Raw genomic sequence first — 24,124 nt, 5'->3', positions numbered from 1 at the left:
TTAATCCAAGACATCTTTTATATACACGGTTTATTCCTCCAAACCCCCATGTTGCAATCGCAGGCTCAACTGTCCACCTTGCCAGAATTAAGCTGCCCACAGCTTCCTCCCAAAAGGTCCTCATCCCATGATGGTGGATATCCAGAGGTGAGGAGGGAAAAGGGAGGAGCCTTAGAACAAGGTTTCTGAGGCCTCAGAAACATATCTGCCTCCAGGGGAGAGAGGAGGAAGGAGGAAGGGGGCACAGAACTTGGGTTCAAATACTCATGAAACTACACAATAGAAGACAAAAAGTAGCATGCTCCAGGGAAAGGAGGCCCATGGAGGAATAAAGGCCAGATCCTGCCCCCCAGTGGTGACATGGTAACCCCAGGACCCAGAGGGGTAAAGAATGGGACTAGGGAGAGAGAAGGATTTGGAGGTACAGGAGCCCAAGGATCGTCCCACCCTGGCCTGGACCCCTGGGTGCAGGATAGTGAGGAGGGAGGAGCCCCTACCCTTGGCAGTGTTCGGACCAAGGGAGGCCTACAGCTTGGTCAGGTCCAACTTCAGCTTGTAGGGTGGGGAGCTGTCCCCAAAGGTGTGCAATGGGGGAGGGTACAGGTGCCAGTCTGGCTCTACCATGAAGCCCTTGTGTTGTTCCAGAGTCAAGGGCTACAAAGAAAGAGGAGGGAGGGCAGGCTACTGAGCCCCCACCCTGGTAGGCTCCTCCCTACCCCTGATCTCAAATCACTCTGACTGAGGGTGGGGGGACAGGCATTCTTCCCCCCCATGTCACAGGGGAGTGAAGAACCTTGCTTAACATCACACAGAAGTCAGAGGCCCTGCCTCCATGGAGAGGGAGTAGCCTCTATCCAGAACTAGAAAGCATCCTTTTCCCACACCTCCTCCAGGTCTTCCCACTAGCCCCACCCACCTGGAACTTGAGGTGCTGGCCAGGAGCAGTCACCAGGGTAGAGCAGCTGAGCCACAACATCACCAGCACAGAGAGGAAGAGACAGCAGGCCAGGATCCAGCGAGGAAGTCCCAAGCGCCTGCCCAACCCGGCAGGTACACTTAGTGACTCTCATGAAATCCTCCCTTCCTGTCCCAACCCCACCCCACCCCCAGGATTCTGCTACGCACCGGGACATGCAACTGAGGAAGTCATTGTCCTGCAGCTCCTCAGATTCCACCTTGGCCTTACTGATGGTCTTGACTCGAATCTTAGCCTTCCTCACTTTGTCCAAAGGTCCTAAAGGGTCTGAGAAACAGGTTGCTCTTCAGGGGTTACCAAGCTTTTCCCTAGAGACCACAGTAGCCAGAGAGGAGAAAGGAAACCAGGACCTGGGGTAATGGGTCATGGATCCTTGGATTAGATCAGAACCCTGGCAGATGGACCATGAAACCCTAGGAAACAGACCAGGGAACCCTGGGAGATGGACCACAGAACCCTGGGAGACAGACCACAGAACTCCAGGGGTTGAGACAGAAATCCCAGTCTTAGAGGGTTCATTTTTCAGAAGGATTCTTTTTTTTTTAAGACTTTATTCAATTTTCAAAGAGGAGAGAGAGAGAGGGAAAGAGGGAGAGAGAGAGAAGGGGGAGGAGCAGGGAGCATCAACTCCCATATGTGCCTTGACCAGGCAAGCCCAGGGTTTCAAACCGGCAACCTCAGTGTTCCAGGTCAATGCATTATCCCACTGTGCCACCACGGGTCAGGCCCAGAAGGATTCCTTATGGCAGTGGAGCTACCCGTGTAAGGAACATTAATCTAGGCTTAGACCTTACCTACATGCACCTTCAAGGCCTCAGGATGAGATCCCCGCCAGGTCACCTGCACTCGCTGTAGATGAGACCCCTCATGCCCTAGGTTCTCTACCACAGGCTGGGTCTGGACCAAGAAAAAGACAACACAGAGAAGCCCTTTAGGAAGGCATCACCTTGGTTCTGGGAAGCACCTCTCTGTGCCCCACATGGCTATACTGTCCCATGCCCAGCTGTCACCTAGTCCCTCCAAGTGCCGGAAGGACAATCTCCTCTGGGGCTGTGATGTCAGAGATGTTGTTTCCTGCTATTGTGGACCCCTCAATTTGTCTTGATCCCACCTCCAACTCCTGAAGGAAGAACATGGTCTAGACCAGGGGTCCCCAAACTTTTTACACAGGGGGCCAGTTCACTGTCCCTCAGACTGTTGGAGGGCCGGACTATAAAAAAAAACTATGAACAAATCCCTATGCACACTGCACATATCTTATTTTAAAGTAAAAAAACAAAACGGGAACAAATACAATATTTAAAATAAAGAACAAGTAAATTTAAATCAACAAACTGACCAGTATTTCAATGGGAACTATGCTCCTCTCACTGACAACCAGTGAAAGAGGTGTCCCTTCCGGAAGTTCCGCGGAGGCCGGATAAATGGCCTCAGGGGGCCGCATGCAGCCTGCGGGCCATAGTTTGGGGACCCCTGGAGACCAAGCCAACAGAATCACAGGGATTGGCTGAGAGGTGGTCACATGGCAGCCAGGGCCAATTAGAGTAAATTCCCGCTTAATTAACACTCCAGAGAAGTTGTGATTTTGAGCCTTAGGCATCCAACCTGCTATCATGAGTAAAGTGCTTGCCTGGAAATAAAGCTACCACAAAGGAAAGCAGAATCAAATGGTAAAGTGAAACACTTAACCCCTAGATGCAGCTGTACCTGAAGTTTGCATGACCACCTATAGACCTTGCATCCCATGAGCCAAGAATTAATGTATCCCACCTTGTTACCTTAACCACCCACCTACCACTGTGGTGTGGCCCCTACCATGCCCTCACCTGGAACACCACCACCTTCCCATTGTCAGTCTGCAGGTAGTATGTCCAGGTGGAGGAGACGAAGCCTTGGGCCGAGTTGACAATGTCATTGCAGAGAGTGGAAAATAGGTTGAGAAGTGAAAGAGCCCCACTCTGAGCTTCCAGGACCTTTTTCTGCTGAAGGGGAAGCCCAAGGCATGAAATGTGACTAAGGTAGGGCACTGACCAATGGGAAGGGACCTGGGCGATTCCATAGTGATTGGAATTCACTGAGTGGTTTGGGGCAGTAGGACTTCATAGGAGAAACACAGACCATTGCAGCATTTGGCTGGCTAAGTGCCCCAGGGAAATGGATTGCCCTCTCTGAGCCCTAGAATGGAATGATTTGATTCCCTGTTGGGGTTGCTACAAGATCTTTCTTTTTCTTTCTTCCTTCCTTCCTTCCTTCCTTCCTTCCTTCCTTCCTTCCTTCCTTCCTTCCTTCCTCCCTCCCTCCCTCCCTCCCTCCCTCCCTCCCTCCTTCCCCTCCCTCCCTCCCTCCCTCCCTCCCTCCCTCCCTCCCTCCCTCCCTCCCTTCTTTCTTTCTTTCTTTCTTTCTTTCTTTCTTTCTTTCTTTCTTTCTTTCTTTCTTTCTTTCTCTTTCTTCTTTTTTAAGTATGAAGAGGGGAGATAGTGAGGCAGACGGCCACATGAGACCTGACCGGGATCCACCTAGCAATCCCATCTGGGATCCGAGATGCTTGAGTACCCAGTACCACGCTATTTTTAGTGCCTGAGGCTGATGCACTCCAACAGAGCTATCCTCAGTGCCCTGAGCTACTGACTGTGGGAGAGGAAGAAGGATAGGAAGGGGAAAGGGAGGAGGGGAGAGGCTGATAGTCACTTCTCCTGTATGCCCTGATCGAGAATCGAACCCAGGATGTCCATATGCAAGGCCGTCGCTCTAACCACTGAGCAACTGCCTAGAAGATTTCAACTAGATAATGGCACAGCGCAAGTGCTTAATATGTAATACCTGGTATTATTAAAAGTTTTGCCATCATTATTCTTCTTCTTTTGATGGCATCAGGAGAGATCTTAGAATAGGAAGGAATGATAGTGCTCTGTGCTTTTATGAACAGTGAAAGACTGGCAGGCTAGAGGAAAATAGGGGAAGGGGAAAAAGGGCTTTCTGTGGAATCTTAGCTCATGAGTCTCTGACTATGATGAATTATTTCCTGTGCCTCAGTTTCTTGTGATGCCACATTGCGCAGACTCACTCATGACTATACATGAACAGTTATTAACAGGTGAGCAGATATTACTTCTTCCCAGGGTGGTGAAGGAGGGAGGTCAGTATGTATGTGCTTGGAAGATTGCTTCTCCCTGAACCTCAGTTCTGAGTTCCCCAGAAGACAGTGGTTTCCTGTTTACCATAAGAAAAATGCTTAGACTAGCACCTGGCATGCAGACGGTGCTCAATAAAGTGAACTCTGGTGGCACTGAAGATGAGTTAGTTGAGGGGTGGTTATAAGCCCTGGTGGCATTGGCTTTAGATGCCACCTCTGCACAGCTCTAATTGTGTGACCTTGGGTTCCTTGGGCATGATTCTGTCCCTGGTGCCCCTGGGTGGCACAGGGAATTTGGGACTGGCTGTGGTCAGGCCTGGACCAAGACAAATACTTCCAGCAAGGTGGTGGGCTGGGGGGAGAGGAGGTATATCACAGAGATGAAAACTGAGGTTTGAGATGTGACATTCTTAATCAAGGATACACAGTAGGCCCAGAATGAACTGGAGAGCCTGGGAGATTCTGGTCATGAGTGTAGATTTTGGGAGGGTATAAAGAAAGGGGTATGAGCCCAGAGCAGCAGGAGGGAGGACACTTACCTTCTGCTTGGATTCTGGTTTGGGCTCCACTTCAGGGTTCTGGCTCCAGCAGCCCTCCCTGCAGGCCTGCTGTTCCATCTCCTTCACATAGGCCTCCACACAGGCTGCAGGGGTAGGAGAAGGTGACAGGGGGCAGCTTTCCCAGGCCTCCCCTCCCCACCCTGGCCCACCCAGCCAGCCCTCACCTGCTTCACACTCAGCTTGAGTGGCATTGGGTTTGGAGCTCCTGGCCACAAACTGGCAGATAGAGAAGAGGCGGCAGCCTCGTTCACAAGCACTGATGAAGATGGCCCTGTCATATTCATTATGGAACTTGGAGGGGTCCTCCTGCTCCAGCTCCTCCTAGGAGGGGTACACAGGGCTCAGGCCAGATGGAGGGACAGGGGGAGGTGGGCGCTGGAAGCACTCAGGGGAGTAGGTAGAAGATTTTGTAGAAAAATCGAGGGATATTAAGATAAAGCTAAGAATATTAGTGGGGCCTCTTAGCTCTGAGGAGGACAGAGTGGAAGGGAAGCTTGAGAAGGAAGATAGACATTGGAGGACGCTGGTTTCAGAAAACCGGGGAATATGGAGGGAAATCGGCCCCCTAAAGGCTCCAGGTAGGAAGGACGAGATGGAGGGGAATTCTCAGGCCTGAGAAAGAAGGGGGGGGGGGACTTAGAGGAAGTTGTTTTTCTTTTTAGTTTTTATTTATTGATTTTTAGAGAGGGAGAATAGAGAGAAAGAGAGGCAGCGATCTGTTGCTCCATTTAGCATTCATTGGTTGATTCTTGTATATGCCCTCACCAGGATCCATCCGCAGCCTTGGCATATGGAGACCACGGTCCAACCAACTGACTACAGGCAGAGGAGGTTTTATCACCCTTCACGCCTGGAAGGATTGGGATCCAGCTTGACTGGGCGGTGAGGATACAGGGAGGGCTGGTAGCTCTGAGTGGGTGGAAGGAGGAGTATATGAAAGTCGCTTGGGTGGGCAAGGAAGGTGGGTGAGGAGGAGGGGACTGCCTGGCTAGAGGGAAGTGGGGGTTGGGCACCCCAGTGTCTTTGCGCTCTTTGCGCAGCTTAGTGTAACCAGAGCAGGCTAGGTGGCTTTAGGATTCTCCGTACTCTCCCTACCCGACTCCTGCTCAGAGATTCCCGCCCCGCCCCCGCCCCGTAACCCGCATTCATTGGAACGACCCACATCTCAATACCTTCCCCTATCGCAGGGACTCCTTGCCGCTTCCCCAAGGCAGAATCACTCCCAACCCATCGGGGGACCCGGGTGCCTGCACTTGCACCCATTCAAGAAACCCCAGCCCTTCCCCCGCCAGAAGGACCCAACCCTATGGGAGAGACACCCCCCATTTCCAACCCCTTCCCCTTCATAGGAACCTGTCTCCGGCTCCCAACCATGGGACCTGCATCCCCAACTCCTCCTACATCGGGAGATCGCGGGTCTTCCGGTCAGCGCCTCTACGGTCACCTGCGAGGGCTGCGGGCTAGGGTGGCGGTCGCGGCACCGCAGCTGGCAGTTCTGCGTGTCCCCGAGTTGCAGAGCGAAGGGGTCGCGGGCCGGCGGCGCGGCTGTGGCGGGCGGAGGCTGCAGCAACAGCAGCAGGAACGGCAGCAGCGCCATCGGAGCCATGGACTGACTGGCCAGGCGCGAGGGGCGCGGGACCCCGATTCCCGCAGGCGTGGAGGATGCGGCGGCGGCGGCGGCGGCGGCGGCGGCGACTGGGTCGATGACGTCACCCGAGCGAGGCAGCCTGGGAAGGGGGGGTGGAGGATGCGGAGAACGGGCGGGGCTGTGGCGCTGCTGAACCTCAGGGATGCGGGCAGGTGGATAGCGGCCCCCGACGTCTGATCTATCTCGGAAGTGCCCTGACACCTCCCTCATATCCACTGGAGAGGGGAATCTCAGCCTGAACTAGGTGCCAAAAGGGAACAAATAGAGTAATAAAATAGAAGGGTCTATTCACCAGGGTATCAAAGAGGGCCTCCCGGAAGAGGCTACGTTACAGCTGGCCAAACCAAGCAATCAAGGCAGAAGGAACTGCGAGGAACCTGAAGCAGGGAGGAGCTTGTTCTGAAAGGAGGTAGGTGTAGCTGGAGTCCACCCAGAGTGGAGATAGTGGGTCTTGAGGGTCGTAGAGCTGATTCAAACAAGGCCTTGGGAAGGTCCCTGGCATTATTTCCTTTGACACCCGAGTGGTGGGGCGGTGCCTTGTGCGCAGTTTCCCTGTTTTGAGAAGCCCTCCCAAACCCTCCAGGGATCCCCAGCCTCGCCGTCCTCTGGCTCCGCACTGATTCATAGATCTGGGGGAACTAGCCCTTGCTCCCCCAGACTGGGGGCACCTTAGTCCCGGGCTGAATGGGATGGAGCAGAGGTGCAGATAGGGGTGTGAAGGTGCTGCTAAAATTTCTAATTCTCTTGGGAAAACGGGACAAATGGACACTTCTGGATTCCATAAAACTTGGTGACAAATTGTATCCCCGTGAAGCTAGCCTTAGCAGATTACCCTAGTTCCTCTCGGTCAGGGATGGGAGTGGGGGCGCCCCTCTTAAACTGGATCCCCTGCCAGATGACCCTTTCTGGCTATCGTGTCCCGCACAGGTGCCTGCGAAGGTGGAGCGGCAGTCCACACATCTTTTACACTCGGTCCCCGCAGACGAGCCTGCAGCCACGCGGGGTCGACAGGTCAAAGGGCGCCGCAGGTTCCGGCCCAGGAGGAAGGAACCGGGTTGGGGGGCGGATGGAATGGCGCACGCTTTCTCCCCCGCCAGCCGCAGCGCTTTCATCTCCCCGGCCTTCGCCGGCCCCCACGTGGCTTAATCAGGCGCGGCTGTGCCTGGTGAACCCCGAACATCTGGATCCCGGCGCTCCGCTCCTCCTCCTCTCCTGCTAGGCCGCGGCGACCCTGCGGGGAAGGCCTTCAGCCGAGATTTGCGCAGTGTGGGGAAACCCCGCGTCTAACCCACCGTGCACCAGTCCGGCGCCTCGGGAAACATCCCCATTTCACTAGTGGGACACCTGGGCCCCAGGACCCCTCGGCAGTTAGTATTCAAGCCTACACATTTCAGTTCCAGAGCACCAATTACCGTCCTGCATTAATCTCAAACAAAACACTTCCCAGACATTTTCTTGTAACAACCCTATTAGGAATTACTAAGTAGCATTTTCCAATTTACAAATGAGGAAACTGAGGCTCAGGGTGGCCAAAAGTGTCGATCTAGGTGACAAGCAAGAGAAGCAAAAAGACGGGCAAGATTTGAGGGGAGCACGTCGGGGACTAAGAAGCATCGCTTAGAGTGCAACACGAAGTAAGGACACCCCGAATCCTTCTGAGAAGGGGAAACTGAGGCAGTTGGACCGCTGGTCTAGGTGTCTGAAGAGGAGTAAAAAGGTTTAATTGTCACCCCCCCCCTTTCTGCTCCCTGAGGCCGCTGGGGGCAGGAGCGGAAGGAGGATTTGCCCTAGGCCCCCCAGGTGCGCCCCCTCGCCCTCCTGCCGTTCCTGAGGGAGCAGGTCCAGGTGAGGGGCGGGGGGGCCGGCGGGCGGCCAGGGTCGGATTTCAGGAAATCCGCCGACATTCCTCAGGGGCTTAAGAGGGAAAGTTGACTCGGCGCCGCCCCTCGTCCCCCCCCCCATACTTCCTACCCCCCGGGGCGGCCCAGTGGGGGCGGCAGGCGGGGGTGGGGGGGAGGAGGGGCGTTGCGGCCAGCCTGGGTGTGAATCAGCGGCGGCCCGACGTCCGGGAAGCAGCGAACGAGGTCAGAGCGGGCATCGGACAAGCGTCCTTTGTCCCTTGCCACCCTCACCCCCAAGTCGGGTACAGGCTGGGGAGAAGGGAAGGCCTCTTGGCGCCAGCGATTGCTGACAGTGGGGAGAGGGGGGAAGGACACAAAGCCCCCTCTCTACTGCCAGCACCTCCTGGACCCCAGACGTCAGAAGTTTCTCCAGAGTGCAAGAGGGGTAGAGAATCCAGGCCTACATAATTGAGAGCAGTGGCCCTGACCTGGACCTAGGCAACCCTGAGACTCTCACCTCCAATGCCTGTAACCCAAGCATCCTAGCTCCCCAGGCTCGGCTTCCTGGGTGGAAATGATAAAGCCACACGGTCTTCTGCATACAGGTTCTGAACCTGATTTTGCTATGCCACACACACACACCCTTCCAGGTCCTCAATTTCACTTTCACCACTTCCTGGGAACACTGGCCTGAAACACAAGGAAGCTAATCTCATGCTGAGCCCTAAACATGGGGCGTGGTGTCTTGGGAGAGGCAGCCCTGTGCCCTCCTCATTCCCACAGGTTCTGGGTCCCTATGGGACCCTAATGATGCTGTACCTGATGGTACCTCAGTGCCCTAAAATGCAAGGAGCTAGGGATGAAGGGTCTCCCCCAGCTTAGCCCTTAGGTGCAGAGGCTGAAAGCTTTAGGAGAAGCCCCTCCCCCAACCCATATGGGTCCCTTTCTCCAACGCCCCCTCAGTACATTCCCAGACACCTTCAAGGACTTGGGTCAATATTTGCTAGAAGTTCCATCAATGCTGGTTCCTCTTCCTGTACAAAGAGATGGTGCAACTGGAAAGGAGTTAAGCCTCAGGGGCACCAAAGGTAAGCAAAGTTACACTCAGAGATCAAATCTTTCCTTAAGGCCAAAGGTATAGAGTTAAGGTAACCTGGCGGGCAGAGAGCACACTCCAATACAGGGCTGGACAGGATTGAGAAATCCAAAGGATCCATACATACCCTTCTATAGGTAAGGGCCAGAGAGGGGTGTTTACTGGTTTGGGTTACACAGAACTTTAGGGGCATGGGCCTGCCTGGGACACCAGGCAGCATGATTTGCTGGGACTGAGTTTTCTTGCTGCTTGGAGGGACTGAGATTTCTCTATCTTTTCATTTTGCAAATGTTCACTGAGCTCTTCTCCTGTCCTGGGCTCAACATGGGGTCCTAATGACTCTCAGGGTACTCACAGTTTACTAAAGGAAATAAGTCACCAGAGAAAGCCGATGTTTGAAAAGCTATGTTACAAGACCATTTAAAAAAAAGGAAAGGGATAGAGAGTGCTTGGGAAGGGTGGGAGGTCCTTCTGAGGTGACACTTGACCTGTGACCTGATGGAAAAGAAAGCACTAACAGGGGGAAGACCTGGGGGAATTGCACCCCTGCAGAGGGAACAGCAAACATACAAAGACCCGGCCTGATGTGGTTGGGAAAATGGGGCTGCAGTGGCTGGAACGCAGTGAGGGAGAGGAAGGGATAGAGCAGCATGGAGAAGAGGAGGGGTGAGAAATGGGAGGAGGGGAAGAGTGTGGCAGGGCAGAGGAGACCTGTTTCATTTCTTTTAAAAGCTCTCTTTACCTCCAGTGCAAATGGGGACAGGAAGGTTACAGGGAAGCACAGGTGGAGGCTGGGCAACACCCCAGAGGCAGGCGGTGGGACCTAGACCCAAATGGGGTATGGAGAAGGGAGTCAGAATCTCAGGATGGGGATGTATTCTGGAATCAGAGCCAACAGGATTTGCTGATGGATGGGACATGGGGGATGCACAAAGGAGAGAGTTGTCACGCACGCCTCCAGGTCTCTGGCCTGAGCACCTGGGTGGTTGGGGGAGCCTTTTCCCAAGACCCAAGGATGACTGGGGGAGGATCAGAGATTGGGGGGAAATATCAAGAATTTGCTTCAGCCTGACCAGGCGGTGGCATAGTGGATAGAGCATCAGACTGGGATGTGGAAGACCCAGGTTCGAAACCCCGAGGTCGCCACCTTCAGTGTGGGCTCAAATAGTTTGAGGGAGGCTCACCAGCTTTGAGCCCAAGGTTGCTGGCTTGAGCAAGGGGTTACTCAGTCAGCTGTAGCCCCCCAGCCAAGGCACATATGAGAAAGCAATCAATGAAGATGCCGCAACAAAGAATTGATGCTTCTCATCTACTCTCCCTGTCTGTCTGTCTCTCTGTTCTGTCAAAAAAGAAAAAAGAAAAGAATTTGCTCCAGAAGCCTGAAGTCCTCCAAGGAGGGAGTCAAATGTTGAAGAGCGAAGGGATGGTGGTGGTGCTGGAAGGGGTGGCACATATGCCAGACACAATTCCATCCAAGAGCTACCACCTCCACTTCACCCTCTGAACCATCCATCTGGCAGGTGGGATTATGACTCCATTTTTCTGAGGTGACAAACTGAGGCCTGGGGGTCCACCTTTGCTCCAAAAGCACATGCCCCCAGTGCTCAGTGCTATGCTCAGCATTTAGATTGTGGGGCCCTCTGCTGCACTGCATCTTCCCACAGAAAACCCTCGGCTGGCTAGGAGTCACCCACTGTGTGGAGAGGGAAACTGAGGCAGAGGCATGGCTAGTCCCAGTAAAAGACTTTACTCCCCTCCCCCCAAACCATCCAAAGTCCAGATGGGGGACGTTGCGCACAGTCCCAGGACCCTATCTTCCAATTCTCTTTTCTGGCAATGTGGGGTGTATGTTGGAGACCCAAGTCGGAGGAGTAGAGGGTTCCCTTGAGCAAACATGGTGGAGGCTCCTGAGCTCCTTCAGACACCTTTATACTCTTGGCTGGTTAGGGAAATGGATGAAGGGTCCAGGCCTCTAAGAAAACCCGGTGAAGGGAGAGTTAGAGACTTTCCCCTCTCAGGACACGCAGCTAGGGGCGGGGCTTCGACCCAAACAGCGGGTGGGGCGGGAACTCTCATTTCAGTCGCCCCTCCACCGCAGCCTTGGAGAAACCCTTTTATCCTGGGCGCACTGATCCGCTAAGGACCGAGAGAAGGGGAGTAAGGCGTCCGGGCTGGAAGAGGGTCCTGAAACCCAAGCAATTGCCAAAAATAACACGGAGAAGGATTCCTGCGCAAAAAAGTAAGACATTAGCATCGCTCCCGGCAGCCGGCGTTACCTGGAATCGGCAGGCGGCGGCCGCCGAAGCGATTACTCACTGCGTGGCGCACCCCACCCGCGGGCCGCTGAGCGGATTTTTCCGTGGGGGGTGTCAATGAGTCTGAGGGGCCGCTTTCTTCCTGGGCATCGCTCCTGTCCGTGGGCGGGACCCGCACAGAGCCGGGTCCCCGCTTGTACAGGGACCAATCTCTCTCGTCTGCCCACGCGGGAGCTCTATTCTGAAGCCCCTCCAGGCGCCCCGAGGAAGCTCAGCCTCATCCCGCGCGAGGAAGGCAGCTGAGCGAGAGTGAAAGTCGGGGACTCCGTGCTTTTTCTGTCTTCCCTCCAGCAAAACTTGGGCCTGAGGTTGCCCGCAGAGGACGGAGGAAAGGCGGGATGCAGTGAGAAGGGTCCACTGGGCCGAAACTGGAGAAACCCGCGCGCTCCGTTGGCGTGGGGTGAGTAGGGGACTACTTTCAGGCCTCTGGGGAGTAAAGGGGCTCAAGAGCCACTCTGTGGGGTAGTGGGACCAGAGCTGGGGTGGGAGCTGAGACAAGATTGCGGGGGTAGGAGTGGGCCAAGGCTAGTGCCACAGGATACACTGAAAGGGCACAGGGCCGAATGTAGGGTGCAGGGAAGTGGGTGAGAACATGAAAACGGAGTTAGGGGCGCCAGGTCTCACATTGGGGGTGGGGAGCCTGGAGCTGGCTTGGTTCGAATGGGAGGTCCCAGGCTGGTAGGGGTGGGGTAGGGTGGGGGGTTCTGGGCCGCAGAACAGGGCGCGCGCGGTGCGCGGCGGGGCGGAGGCCAGACGGGTGGGGCGCGCGGTGCCCGCGGGCGGGCGGGCAGCGGAGAAGCCGGTGCGGGGCCCGCCGCTCCCCCCCCACCCCGAGGCCGGGCCGGGCCGGGGGCGGGGCCGGGCGGGGCCAGAGGCGCATTAGCGCCTTGTCAATTCGGCTGCTCAGACTTGCTCCGGCCTCCGCGCCCGCGCCCAGCGACGTGCGGGCTGCCCAGCCCGCGCCCTCCCGCATCCCACGCCACCGCTGCCGCTGCCCGCCAAGCGCCCCCGGCAGCGCCGGCCCCATGCCCGCCGGCCGCCTGGGCCCCGCCGCCCAATCCGCGCGGCGGCCGCCACAGCTGCTGCTCCTACTGCTGCTCTGCGTCCTCGGGGCGCCGCGAGACGGATCAGGAGCCCGTGAGTACCCGGCGCCCTGCTCCCTCCTTCCCGCCTGGGCGGAGAGCGTGCGCCCTGGGGGCAGCCGCGGGGGGGTGGGGAGGGAGCGCAGGCGCCACCTGGACGGCCCGGGAACAAAGGAAGGCGCCCCCGGCACGGCCCTCGGGGCGCCCTCACCTGCGGGGCGCACAGCGCAGCGGTCCATTGGCCCGAGGGTTCGGCTTCCGCGCCCAAGGCCTTACCTGGGCCGCCGGGCCGAATACGCCCGGCCTGGCCCCCGGAGTTTGGGGGGCCGCGGCCTGGGACCCTCTCCATACTGGGACTCGGCGGGCGCACGCAACAGCGTCCGCACACTCCGAGCCGCGGAGACCGCGGGACTCGGCTCCTGGGCGGGGGCGCACGCGGAAGGCGCGCTGGGTGCCGGCCCCAAGCACCCCACCCGGGTGGAGGGATGAGCCCCGAGAGGAAGGCGGGGCGGGAGGGGGGTGGCTCTGGCCGCCTGGCGCGCGGCCCGGGGTCCCCGGGGACGCGCCTCTCCGCGGGCCGGCGCCGCCGCCCTCCCCTGGCGGGACACTGCGCGCGGGGGTTCGCGGAGTCCCAGCCACTGGGGCCGCTCGGAACAATTCCCGGCCGGGCTGCGCCGAGCTGTGAGTCTCCATCAAGAGAAATCTTTGTAAGCCAGTGGGTGAGAGGGAGAGGAATCAAGAGCCAGCGAGTCCGGGCACCGCGGGCCCAGCCTTGGTTGGGGGGGCCCGGAAACCCACAGCCGGGCAAGCCAAGACCCCCGCCCGGTCAGGAGCTCCTGGCCTCCAGCACTGTCTGTCTCCCACCCCATGCACACCCCTTCTAGGACTCGGTCTCTACATCCAGACCGCTCTGGGACACACCCAGAGACACACAAAGACACACTGGCTTGTGGCCCATCACCCTCGCCCTCAGTCGCACACACTGCATCCCAGATGCACATTGGCACACCATCGGAGCGCACACACATTCCATCCCTGGCACACACACTTTCGTGGTCACACACTCATTCCTCAGGGGTTATAACACAGGAGCACAGGCGCAGGCACAGCCTGCCCTAGGCACTCATAGTCATTCCACACACTATGTCCAGACGCACAGGTCACCCTAGGTGGACACACATTGCTGCCCAAGCTGCCCTGTACTGCAAAGAGCTGTCTGCAGGCTCCTTGTGTCCTCTAGAGAGGCAGGGTCTAGGCACTCGATAGGAGCACTTGCTGAAAACCTCAGCAGAGGAGAGCGTCTAGGCAGGTGAGGGGTGCTACAGGCTCTCCCTGGATCCCTGATGACTTTGCCAGGCAGTGGGCAGTGCCTGAATGCCAATATTCCTAGCAGGCTTTGTTTCCCAGCCTGCAGAGCAGCAGGGAAGGTTGTGGTGGTGGTGGTGGTTGTACGGGTGTTTTTTCCTTTAAGGGAGAAATTAAATAAAAGATTCTCACACCTCAGCAATATGTTTCTACTTACGGTGTGTCTTAGCACCTGACCAGCAGGCGGGTATGTCGTAAAGTGTCTGCAGGTACCAGCGGGATGAAAGATGGGGACCCCTGTGGGGACCCTGGGATGGAAGCCACCCTCCTGCATTGCTTGCAGAGAATCTCACACTTTTTCCTTTTAAAACACATGGTGTTCCTTTTTAATAACGGCAGAGGCTCCAGATTGAGAAGTGGGGAAGGAAAAAACTTTTAAAGGCCCCAGCTCTGTGGGAATGGCGGGGAGGCAGGGATGTAGGGCGGAGGGCTGTCCAAAAGCCTAGCCCAGGGATCTGCTTTAGGGAGCCTTCTAGGAGGGCCCCCCCAAATCAGGCCAATTTCCCCGCCAACTTCAGTGGGTTGTTCCCAGCTGCTTTGCCATGGAATGTGTGCATCCTGGTCCTGAGTGCCTTGGCCCATTATTTGGGGAGTGTGGAGGCGGGCTGGACCCCAGAGCTAGGAAGGGCTGTAATCTTAATAGTTCCTAGGCACTCTGGACCTCGCAATCTCATCTCATTAATCTCCCCAGCAGGTAGGGTATATTTTCCTCCCATTTTATGGAAGAGGAAACAGAACAGGAGAGGGGAAGGCGATTGCTCCAGTTGGGATTGGCACCCATATCCCAGGAAGAGAAGAAGGCCTCCCTCTGACCTTAACTGCTGGAGCTTGGGGTGGGGGAGCTGGCCTGTCCAGGCCCGCCTGGCCTTGCCCTTTCGCCCCATCCCCCACCCAGCTCTTGGAGGGCAGCTGCAGCTGCTGGCAGACGGGCAGTGCTAGTCCAGGCCAGGCGGGGTGGCTGAGGGGCAGTGCCCCCCCCAGCCCAGACCCCCTAGAAAGACCCTTCCTGACTAGGCTGTGAGGATGGGTGGGAGGGCAGGAGGGATGTGACCTATCCTCCTAGGGATGGAAGTGGGCCTGGGGTCGGGGCAGGCCTGGCCTGCCCGTGCCTCCCACCCTGCTGGGGGTGGGGGCAGGCAGGAAGTGGTGGGTGGGCCGGGGCAGAGATGTTGGCACACCCGAGTTCATGCCTGAGGAATTCCGAATTAGTGAGCGGCTGGCTGCCTGGGACCTCCAGAGCGGCCCCCGGCCGCCAAAGACTCACTCCCCCCCCCCACTCTACTCCCCCCCTGTTCCCCCGGGCCCCGCCCCCACCCCCTTCGGCCTCCCCCGCCTCCTCGGCTCTGGCCCTCTCAGCCAGCTCCTTCGCACGGATGCCGAGACCTCCGGAGAGCCCTGGGCCAAGCCTCAAACGCAACTGTGATCCTAGGCTCCAGCAAGACATGGCTCTCAAGCCAAGTTTGCCCTGAAGATTCGTCAGGGCTGGACCCTGGAACCATATCCACCCCACCTCTCCCATTTGGGGCAGTGAAGGCCAGCATAAGGCAGCCGCTGGCATTGGGGGCAGGGACATCCCAGGGGACCAGGATCATCCTGTCCTTGGCTGCCATTTCTGGGAAGATGGACTGCCCTCCCCTCTGCACCCCTGTAGTCCCTTCTTACAGTTGCCTAGGCATCCCCTGTTTAGAACCCTGGAACACTCCTTGTCAGTTAGGCCCCTGCTGACCTCCCAGACCTCACTTCCTACTATTCCTGCCCCAGGACTTTTGCATTTACTGCTTCCACAGCCTGGACATTCTCTCCTACATATTTTCATTACTACTTCTTTCACTTTATTCAGCTCAAATGCCACCTCCCCAGACCTCCTGGGCCATTGAGTTGCCACTACTGACTTGTGATTTACTTTCTCCCAATTTCTTTTCTTAGATATTTGTTACTTTTCTGCTGTGCTCTTGGATTCAAGGCCCACAGGGTAGGAATCTTGGGTATCTTGTCACCATGGTGCCCCCAGCTTCTGGTACACTGTAGGTGATCAATGAATGATACATGAATGAATGAGTACCCACAACTATTGTTTGTTTGTTTTTTTTTCTTTTGTATTTTTTTTGAAGCTGGAAACGGGGAGGCAGTCAGACAGACTCCCGCATACGCCCGACCAGGATCCACCCGGCATGCCCACCAGGGGGCGATGCTCTGCCCATTTGGGGCGTCGCTCTGTTGCGACCAGAGCCAGTCTAGCGCCTGAGGCAGAGGCCACAGAGCCATCCCCAGCGCCCGGGCCATCTTTGCTCCAATGGAGCCTTGGCTGCGGGAGGGGAAGAGAGAGACAGAGAGGAAGGAGAGGGGGAGGGGTGGAGAAGCAGATGGGCGCTTCTTCTGTGTGCCCTGGCCGGGAATCGATCCCAGGACTTCTGCATGCCAGGCCGACACTCTACCACTGAGCCAACCGGCCAGGGCCCCACAACTATTCTTGGTCAAGGGAAAGGCTCCTTGCCCAGAGACTCAGAGAGGTAAAGTGCTTGGACCAAACATCCAGTGAGCTGGAGGCATTTGAACCCAATCAGCCTGGCTTAAAGGTCCCACAGGGTTGTACTTACAACAATATTTTCAATTCTCTCAAACAATTGTGTGTTTTTGATACCATGATGCCTACTTCCCAGATGGGAAAACTGAGACTCAGGAAGAATTGTAAGTACCCTGCCCTTCTCTGGCCCTTGGTTTCCCTGTGGGTAAAGCAGTCTCCTCTTAGGTTCTGATCTCCAGAAGAGGGAGCTCTAGGCTGTGCCCAATGGCCAGAAGAAGAGGAGGCATCAATCACTGTGTCTCTGAGAAAGGCCCAGTTCTCAGCACCCAACTCACAGAACCCAGTTTAGGAAGTCACTTCTCAGAATTTGATCATTATAAGGGCTCTGAGGACCAGGAACTTTCTTGTTCCCATTATGCAGATTAGGAAAAATGAGTCAAGAGACTGAGTCAAGGCCCTTTGGATGGTTGTTGGGAGCCTAGAGTTTGCCCCAGAAATCTTCCATTCCAGCACAGAGCAGGAATTTGGAGACAAATAAAAATCTGGGTTTGAATAGTGTGCTTTTTTCCCTCAGTCAAACCTTAGGCAGGGGACTTAGTGTCTCAATGTCTTTCTTTTTTTTTTTTAATTTATTGATTTTTAGAAAGAAGCAAGGAGAGAGAGAGAGAAACATCAATTTGTTATTTATGTATTCATTGGTGGTTTCTTGTATGTGCCCTTACTGAGGTCAAACCCACAACCTTGGTGTATCAGGACAACATTCTAACCAGCTGAGTTACCTGGCCCAGGCTGAGCCTTTTTTTTTTTTTTTTTTAATACACAAAAGAGCAAGATTTTCATAGGGAATCCCTGCACAAAGTCACCTACAGTGTTACAGTGTGTGAGGCCCTGGAGATATAAGAACAAGAACTCACAATATTTTATTCCTAATTGCCAAAAATAAAGTGAAATGAAAAAAAAAGTGTGTAGGGTTTGTCAGAACTATATACAAAGCAAAAGTGACTTGAACCTGGCCATATAGCTCAGTTGGTTAGAGCATTGTCATGATACATCAAAGTTGTGGGTTCCATCCCTGGTCAGGGCACATACAAGAATCAACCAATGAATGCATAGATAGGTGGAACAACAAATCGATATTTCTCAAGTCAATAATTTTTTTTAAAAAGTGACTTGAATGTAAGTGGGCATTTCTGTCTGAACTTTGAGTAGGTCAGTGATGAACTAAACCTCAGTTTCTTTATCTTTAAAATAGGGATAATAGTAAAGAGCTTCTTTGCAAGATTGTCATGAGTCCTGGAAGTAGTAGCATGGTCGGGATTCAGGGCAGCTCTATCACAGGCCTGATAGGCCCTCTTCTTTGACCCCAGACACAGCTGTGATCAGTCCCCAGGACCCCACACTCCTCATCGGCTCCTCCCTGCAGGCCACATGCTCAGTGCATGGGGACCCACCAGGCCCCACCGCAGAGGGCCTCTACTGGACTCTTAACGGGCGCCGCCTGCCCTCTGAGCTCTCCCGAGTGCTCAACGCCTCCACCCTGGCCCTTGCCCTGGCCAACCTCAATGGATCCAGGCAACAGTCAGGGGACAACCTCGTGTGCCACGCCCAAGATGGCAGCATCCTGGCAGGCTCCTGCCTCTATGTTGGCTGTAAGTGGTCTCCAGGTTGCTCAAGGGTAGCTTTTGGGATCAGTATCTCCCTCTGGAGAGGGGCATGAATCACAGGCCCTCTGGTTCAGAGCTGGATGGTGGGCACGCACACTTGCATGGGTTGAGAGGTATGGGCATCTTGGTGGGAATGAGAACATGGAGACCCCCACCACCATGGTCCCCAAGAGAGCTCATGCAGGGGGTCATGCCAACACCCACCCTGTTCACCCTCCTTCCACTCCAAGGAGTGGCTCCTCTGCCTGTCCAGAGCTGGTCCAGACCCTCAGCTCCTGTACCCCCTCCCCAGTGCCCCCAGAGAAACCCTTCAACATCAGTTGCTGGTCCAAGAACATGAAGGACCTGACATGCCGCTGGACACCAGGGGCTCATGGGGAGACCTTCCTCCACACGAACTACTCCCTGAAGTACAAGCTGAGGTTGGTAGTGGCCCTTGGTGACATGTGTCCCAACCTGGCTAAGAGGCCTTTGCTAAGCCTGCCCTCTCCCAGCCCAGTGTCCTTTCTGAACTCTGAGGCTGATTTAGTGAGGTCTGAGGCCCTGAAGGGACCCTCATGTGTCCTCACCCCTCCACCCCCACAGGTGGTATGGGCAGGACAACACGTGTGAGGAGTACCACACGGTGGGACCCCACTCCTGCCATATCCCCAAGGACCTGGCCCTCTTTACCCCCTACGAGATCTGGGTGGAAGCTACCAACAGGCTGGGCTCAGCCCGCTCAGATGTGCTCACACTGGACATCCTGGATGTGGGTGAGACACCCCCCTGGGGGGGGGGGATCCTGACACCCCCCCCACAAGCCCAGCGGTGGCTGCATCTTTGGTCCAACCCTGCTGATTGTGGAGGGGAGTATCTATCAGTCTGCAACCCTCTGATTCAGCCAGGAGAGTTCCACTCTGTGGAGAACACCTGGTCTGGCCCCCTCCTCCTCCTCAGCCCAGGTGTGCTGGAGGGCTCCCATCCCCCAGCAGGGAGGGGGCACACAGGTCTGAGGCACCCCAGGAAGCCACAGCCTGGAGCTGGGGGGGGGGCAGGCAGGAGGCAGGAAATGGATGATCTGCAGCAGAATTGGGCTTAATCTAATTAGGGTGTTTCTCAGCCCTGAGCAGGCCTGTGCCTTAACCCTTTCCGCTCCTCACTAAGGCCTCAGGGGGAGAGCCAGTTCTCCCTGCTTCCCACAGGGCTCCCGGAAGGATCCGAGATCCATCCTGGCTTGGAGCCACCCCCACTCTAGCCTGCTTGCCGCTTTGCTTCCTTAAGTCTTGAAGCAATGGTGAGCATGTTTTCAGCTTCAGTTGTCCCTTTGCACCCAGCAAGGCTGTCATAGTAAGAACCTTTGTAAGGTGGGAAGGAGCTGGAGATGGGTGGTGATGGCCCCCTGGCCTCCTGGGAATAATAAAAATATATCATGGGCCAAGCAGTGTCTGCTTTTACAGGATTCTCTGAAGATAGGATTACATTTCTCTTGTCATAGATAATAATGGTGATAACAGCTAACATTAATTGAGTGCTCCTAGGCGCTGAGTGTTTCCCGAATATTGTCTAATGTAATCCACCCGTCCTCGAGGGAGACCTAAGAGGAAAGAGAATGGAAGCAGGTGCCACCTAAACCATGTGCTCTGGGATTTGGACCTAGACAGGAGCCAGCCAGGTCCTAAGAGCCCGTAACTGAGCCCCGCCCTGCCCCGCCCCGCAGTGACCACGGATCCCCCGCCCGATGTGCATGTGAGCCGCGTCGGGGGCCTGGAGGACCAGCTGAGCGTGCGCTGGGTTTCCCCACCCGCCCTCAAGGACTTCCTCTTCCAAGCCAAGTACCAGATCCGCTACCGCGTGGAGGACAGTGTGGATTGGAAGGTGTCTGCCCCCGCCCCTAACCCCATTCCCGCTCGGTCCAGCCCTAGCCTCTGACCTTGCCTTTGCCGCCCAGGTGGTGGACGACGTGAGCAACCAGACCTCATGTCGCCTGGCGGGCCTGAAGCCAGGTACGGTCTACTTTGTGCAAGTGCGGTGCAACCCCTTTGGCATCTATGGCTCCAAGAAGGCAGGGATCTGGAGCGAGTGGAGCCACCCCACGGCCGCCTCCACCCCTCGCAGTGGTGAGCACCCCAGCAGGCTGGATGTTTATGGGACCAGCCATAAACCAGCCTGGGCATCTGTTTTCTTGTTTGTTTGTTTGTTTGTTTGTTTGTTTTTAGGAGAGCAGAGGTCTCAAACTAGTGGCCCCTGGGCAGAATTTGGCCCCCCAATCTATTTTCTTTGATTTGTCATTTGAAAAGAAATTTAAAAAAACCTACTTGTAGACATTTAGAATCATGAAGTTTTAATACAAATATCCTAAATTCCCTAGAAAAATTGTGTAGAAAATGTAACAGGGCACAGCCAGCATTGCTCCACAGCCCCTATCAGCAAAGGCTGCCCCTTCATACCCGGATCCTCTATCTCCAGTTGCTCCGTCCCTAACAAGCCCATTTCACCCACCTGTATCCCTTCCCCACCCCCTAAAGGCAAGTGAGTTTGAGACCCCTGCTTCCAAGGCTGATGGGCTGCCAACTCAACTCTCTGATGAGCCTCAGTTTCCCCTTCTGACCCTGGTAGGGGAGTGGGGATAATCAGGGCCCTGGGTCCTGCTCCCCTTGCCATCTGGGGTTCCTCTGAGCCATGGACCTCCATTCTCTCCTTTGTGAAATGATATGAAACATGTTACTTGAAATATCTGGAGCCTGACCTGTGGTGGTACAGTGGATAAAGCATCCACCTGAACACTGAGGTCGCTGGTTTGAAACCCTGGACTTGCCTGGTTAAGGCACATATGGGAGTTGATGCTTCCTGCTCCTCCCCCCCTTCTCTCTCTCTCTTCTTTCGGAAAATGAATAAAGTCTTTAGAAATATCTGGCTTCAGCTTACCCATCTGGAAAGTGGGATGATACTGCTCCTGTCTCAGGCTATCGTGGAGGTGAGATGCAATAACCCATGGAAAGTACCCTCATAATGAACACCATGTCAGGCTCTCTGCCCCTCTACCCCCATGGTTTCACCCCAAGTGTGGCCCCCTTTTCTCAAGTGAGCACACTTTGGCCCCAGGAGGTCTAGCTAGCCCCCAAAGTCACACAGAGATCTGAACCCAATTTGCTAGAAGTCCAGGCCCACAATCTCTCCTGGGATGATGGGGAAACCAAGGCCCAGAGAGGGTTCCAGAACCAGGGAGGGACAGAGCCTAGCTCTAGCCAGTTCCCCAGCCCCCATTGTGGGGCCCTCCAGGTTCTGGAGTAGGCGGGAGCTAGCATGACTGGGAGGGGCTGAGCCTTGGCCCCTGCTCGTGCCCAGCACCTGTGATTCTTGCACAGGAGCCAGCAGGCCCTACGTCTGCAGAGGAGGCTAGGGAGGCTGGGGGAGGCCAGCAGGGGCCTGAGCTGTGCCAGGGCCTGTCAGCGGGTCCCTTGTGTTATTTATGACGTGAGGCCGATGTCCTTATCCGCCGGCCTGTTGGGGCTGGCTGAGTCCAGCATCTGGACTGACAAGCAGGCCTCCCACCAGCTCCCTGTTCTATTGGCTAACGCTCCCAAGGGCTGTCTCCTTTCCATTCTCTGTCACTCTCCCTCTCTTCTCCAGGGTCTCTATCCCTCCCTGGCTGACCCCCATGGCTTCTGCCCTCCCTTCACCTCCTGTCTCTTGCCCCCATCTGTCTCTACCTCTGTATCTCTCTCCCTTTCGCTGCCCTCTGCTCTGTCTCAGAATGTGATCCCTCCAGACTTGGCCTCTCACCTTCTCCCCCAGCCTCTTCCACCCACACCTGGCTCAAGCCACAGGAATCGGGTTCCTGGAGATGTAGAGGAGTCCCTCCCTTCCCTTACCTCCCACCTCTTCAGGGGCACAGCTGGGCTGGACCATGGGGAGGACCTGGTCTCGGGGAAATGGGGGGAGGTATCCGAGGGGAACGCGGTAAGCTTCTCGAGGACCCTTCCTCTGCTGCCTGCGCACGCCCTCTGTCGGGCGCGCCCTGACGCTGCCGCTCCGTCCCCACCAGAGCGTCCGGGCCCGGGCGGCGGGGCATGCGAGCCGCGGGGCGGAGAGCCGAGCTCGGGGCCGGTGCGGCGCGAGCTCAAGCAGTTTCTGGGCTGGCTCAAGAAGCACGCGTACTGCTCAAACCTCAGCTTCCGCCTCTACGACCAGTGGCGAGCCTGGATGCAGAAGTCACACAAGACCCGCAACCAGGTAGAAAGGAGGGACCCGTGGGCAAGGAATGAGGGGTGGGGTGGGAAAGTAGGTGCGCAGCCCCTAGACACCACCTCCTTCCTTCCAAGCACAGGACGAGGGGATCTTGCCCTCGGGCAGACGCAGCGCGGCGAGAGGTAAGAGGGCCCAGGTGGATGGGTGATAAGGGGAGACAAGGGCCCTCCTGATGGCCAGTAGGTGGTGGGCTCCCACTCTCATCCTTCAGTTTTATTTATCAGCATTACTTAGCACCAGCTGTGTGCCTGGTCCTGTGACTTTTAGCCTAGTAAGATTACCCAACTCTGAAAATGTCCAAAGTGGAACGTCATTCTCAGGAATGAATGAACAACTGGTCCAAGTTACTGTGTTTGAGGGCCTACTGCATCATGGCACTTTTCCAAGGGCTTTACCTGCAAACATCTCCTAAAAGATATTATTCTCAGAAGAGGAACTAAGGCCCAGGGAGAGGCAGTACCCTGCCCAAGGTCACCCAGTTGAAAGTGGCAGGGCTAGTGCCTGAATGGGAGGGGGACTCCTCAGTTGCTCTGCAGTGCTGTCCCCTCCCAGGCTCCCTGCTTATCCTGGCTTCCCCTCTGCCTGCAGGTCCTGCCAGATAAGCTCTAAGGGCTGGGGCTGTCCTCCCTACTTCGTGGAGTCCCAGGGCTGCACCCAGACTGCAGCCATCTCTGTACCCTCACCTCATGGTGCCCAAGTACCCATGGCATGAGCTGGTGTGGGCACTCTGAGCTCCAAGGATCACATCTCTGGCCTCCACGCAAGGCCATCATTGGGTGTACTCAGTGAGTTGGGGTGTGAGGATTGGCCAAACTGCCCAGAACCCAGGGCTAAGGGTGAAGGGGAGTCAATACTCCCCTCACCCAGGACTCCTCCAAAGAATCTTTTAAAATAAATGAGCTATTTAGGTGCCCTGATTGTGAAGGTGATTTTGGGGCTGCAGAGGCCTGGGGTGGGGACTGTAGGGGAGGCATGAGGATTTCTTTTTTTTTTTTTTTCTTTCATTTTTCTGAAGCTGGAAACAGGGAGAGACAGTCAGACAGACTCCCGCATGCGCCCGACCGGGATCCACCCGGCACGCCCACCAGGGGCGACGCTCTGCCCACCAGGGGGCGATGCTCTGCCCATCCTGGGCGTCGCCATGTTGCGACCAGAGCCACTCTAGAGCCTGAGGCAGAGGCCACAGAGCCATCCCCAGCGCCCGGGCCATCTTTGCTCCAATGGAGCCTTGGCTGCGGGAGGGGAAGAGAGAGACAGAGAGGAAAGCGCGGCGGAGGGGTGGAGAAGCAAATGGGCGCTTCTCCTGTGTGCCCTGGCCGGGAATCGAACCAGGCATGAGGATTTCTGATTAACCTTTGCGATAGAAATCCTTGCCTCCCAGAATTTCACTCTTTCTCCTAGGATTGGAATTATCTGGTTCTAAGCTCTTTGGAGAGTGTGAGTCAAAACACAAGAGTTGTCTGACTGGTGATGGTTGCAGTGGGTAGAATATTGACCTGGGGCGCTGAGGTCCTAGGTTCAAAACCTCAAGGTCGGGGCTTGAGTGTAGGATCATTAACATGATCCCATGGTCGTTGGCCTGAGCATGCGGTCACTAGTTCGGCTGGAATCCCATCTCCGTACCCCCCCCCCCCCATACACACCAGTCAAAGCACATGTGAGAAGCAATCAATGAACAACTAAAGTGCTG

The 24,124-nt window shown here is 56.0% G+C and overlaps 2 protein-coding genes across 7 annotated transcripts; one reads left to right on the top strand and one right to left on the bottom strand.

Moving 5' to 3' along the window:
• Nucleotides 1-6,357, bottom strand: TMEM59L (transmembrane protein 59 like). Of its 2 annotated transcripts, none has more exons than XM_066350305.1 (8): nucleotides 6,114-6,357; nucleotides 4,834-4,990; nucleotides 4,649-4,752; nucleotides 2,803-2,958; nucleotides 1,771-1,873; nucleotides 1,126-1,243; nucleotides 917-1,034; nucleotides 1-654 (listed from the first exon to the last, which is right to left on the bottom strand). In XM_066350305.1, exons 1-8 carry the CDS (start codon nucleotides 6,273-6,275, stop codon nucleotides 526-528), a joined length of 1,047 nt encoding a protein of 348 aa, XP_066206402.1. In that variant the 5' UTR covers nucleotides 6,276-6,357; the 3' UTR covers nucleotides 1-525. The 2 variants fall into 2 exon arrangements, with proteins under 2 accessions (XP_066206402.1, XP_066206410.1); XM_066350313.1 differs by having other exon boundaries at nucleotides 2,803-2,955.
• Nucleotides 6,358-6,445: 88 nt separating this feature from the next.
• On the top strand, nucleotides 6,446-23,351 carry CRLF1 (cytokine receptor like factor 1). Of its 5 annotated transcripts, none has more exons than XM_066350301.1 (14): nucleotides 6,446-6,726; nucleotides 7,245-7,328; nucleotides 10,606-10,774; nucleotides 11,336-11,493; nucleotides 11,861-11,969; nucleotides 12,477-12,706; nucleotides 17,908-18,189; nucleotides 18,497-18,626; nucleotides 18,790-18,959; nucleotides 19,904-20,061; nucleotides 20,135-20,303; nucleotides 22,232-22,419; nucleotides 22,509-22,556; nucleotides 23,023-23,351. In XM_066350301.1, exons 6-14 carry the CDS (start codon nucleotides 12,595-12,597, stop codon nucleotides 23,041-23,043), a joined length of 1,278 nt encoding a protein of 425 aa, XP_066206398.1. In that variant the 5' UTR covers nucleotides 6,446-6,726; nucleotides 7,245-7,328; nucleotides 10,606-10,774; nucleotides 11,336-11,493; nucleotides 11,861-11,969; nucleotides 12,477-12,594; the 3' UTR covers nucleotides 23,044-23,351. The 5 variants fall into 5 exon arrangements, with proteins under 5 accessions (XP_066206398.1, XP_066206397.1, XP_066206401.1 ...); XM_066350300.1 differs by having other exon boundaries at nucleotides 7,245-7,951; nucleotides 11,353-11,493; XM_066350304.1 differs by having other exon boundaries at nucleotides 7,245-7,951; nucleotides 22,514-22,556.
• Nucleotides 23,352-24,124: the final 773 nt, after the last annotated feature.

The sequence above is a fragment of the Saccopteryx leptura genome, chromosome 1, assembly GCF_036850995.1.
Source record: "Saccopteryx leptura isolate mSacLep1 chromosome 1, mSacLep1_pri_phased_curated, whole genome shotgun sequence".
NCBI classification, from domain to species: Eukaryota; Metazoa; Chordata; class Mammalia; order Chiroptera; family Emballonuridae; genus Saccopteryx; species Saccopteryx leptura.
Note: the sequence above shows the minus strand (reverse complement) of the source record. Positions and strands in the feature narration are given on the sequence as shown.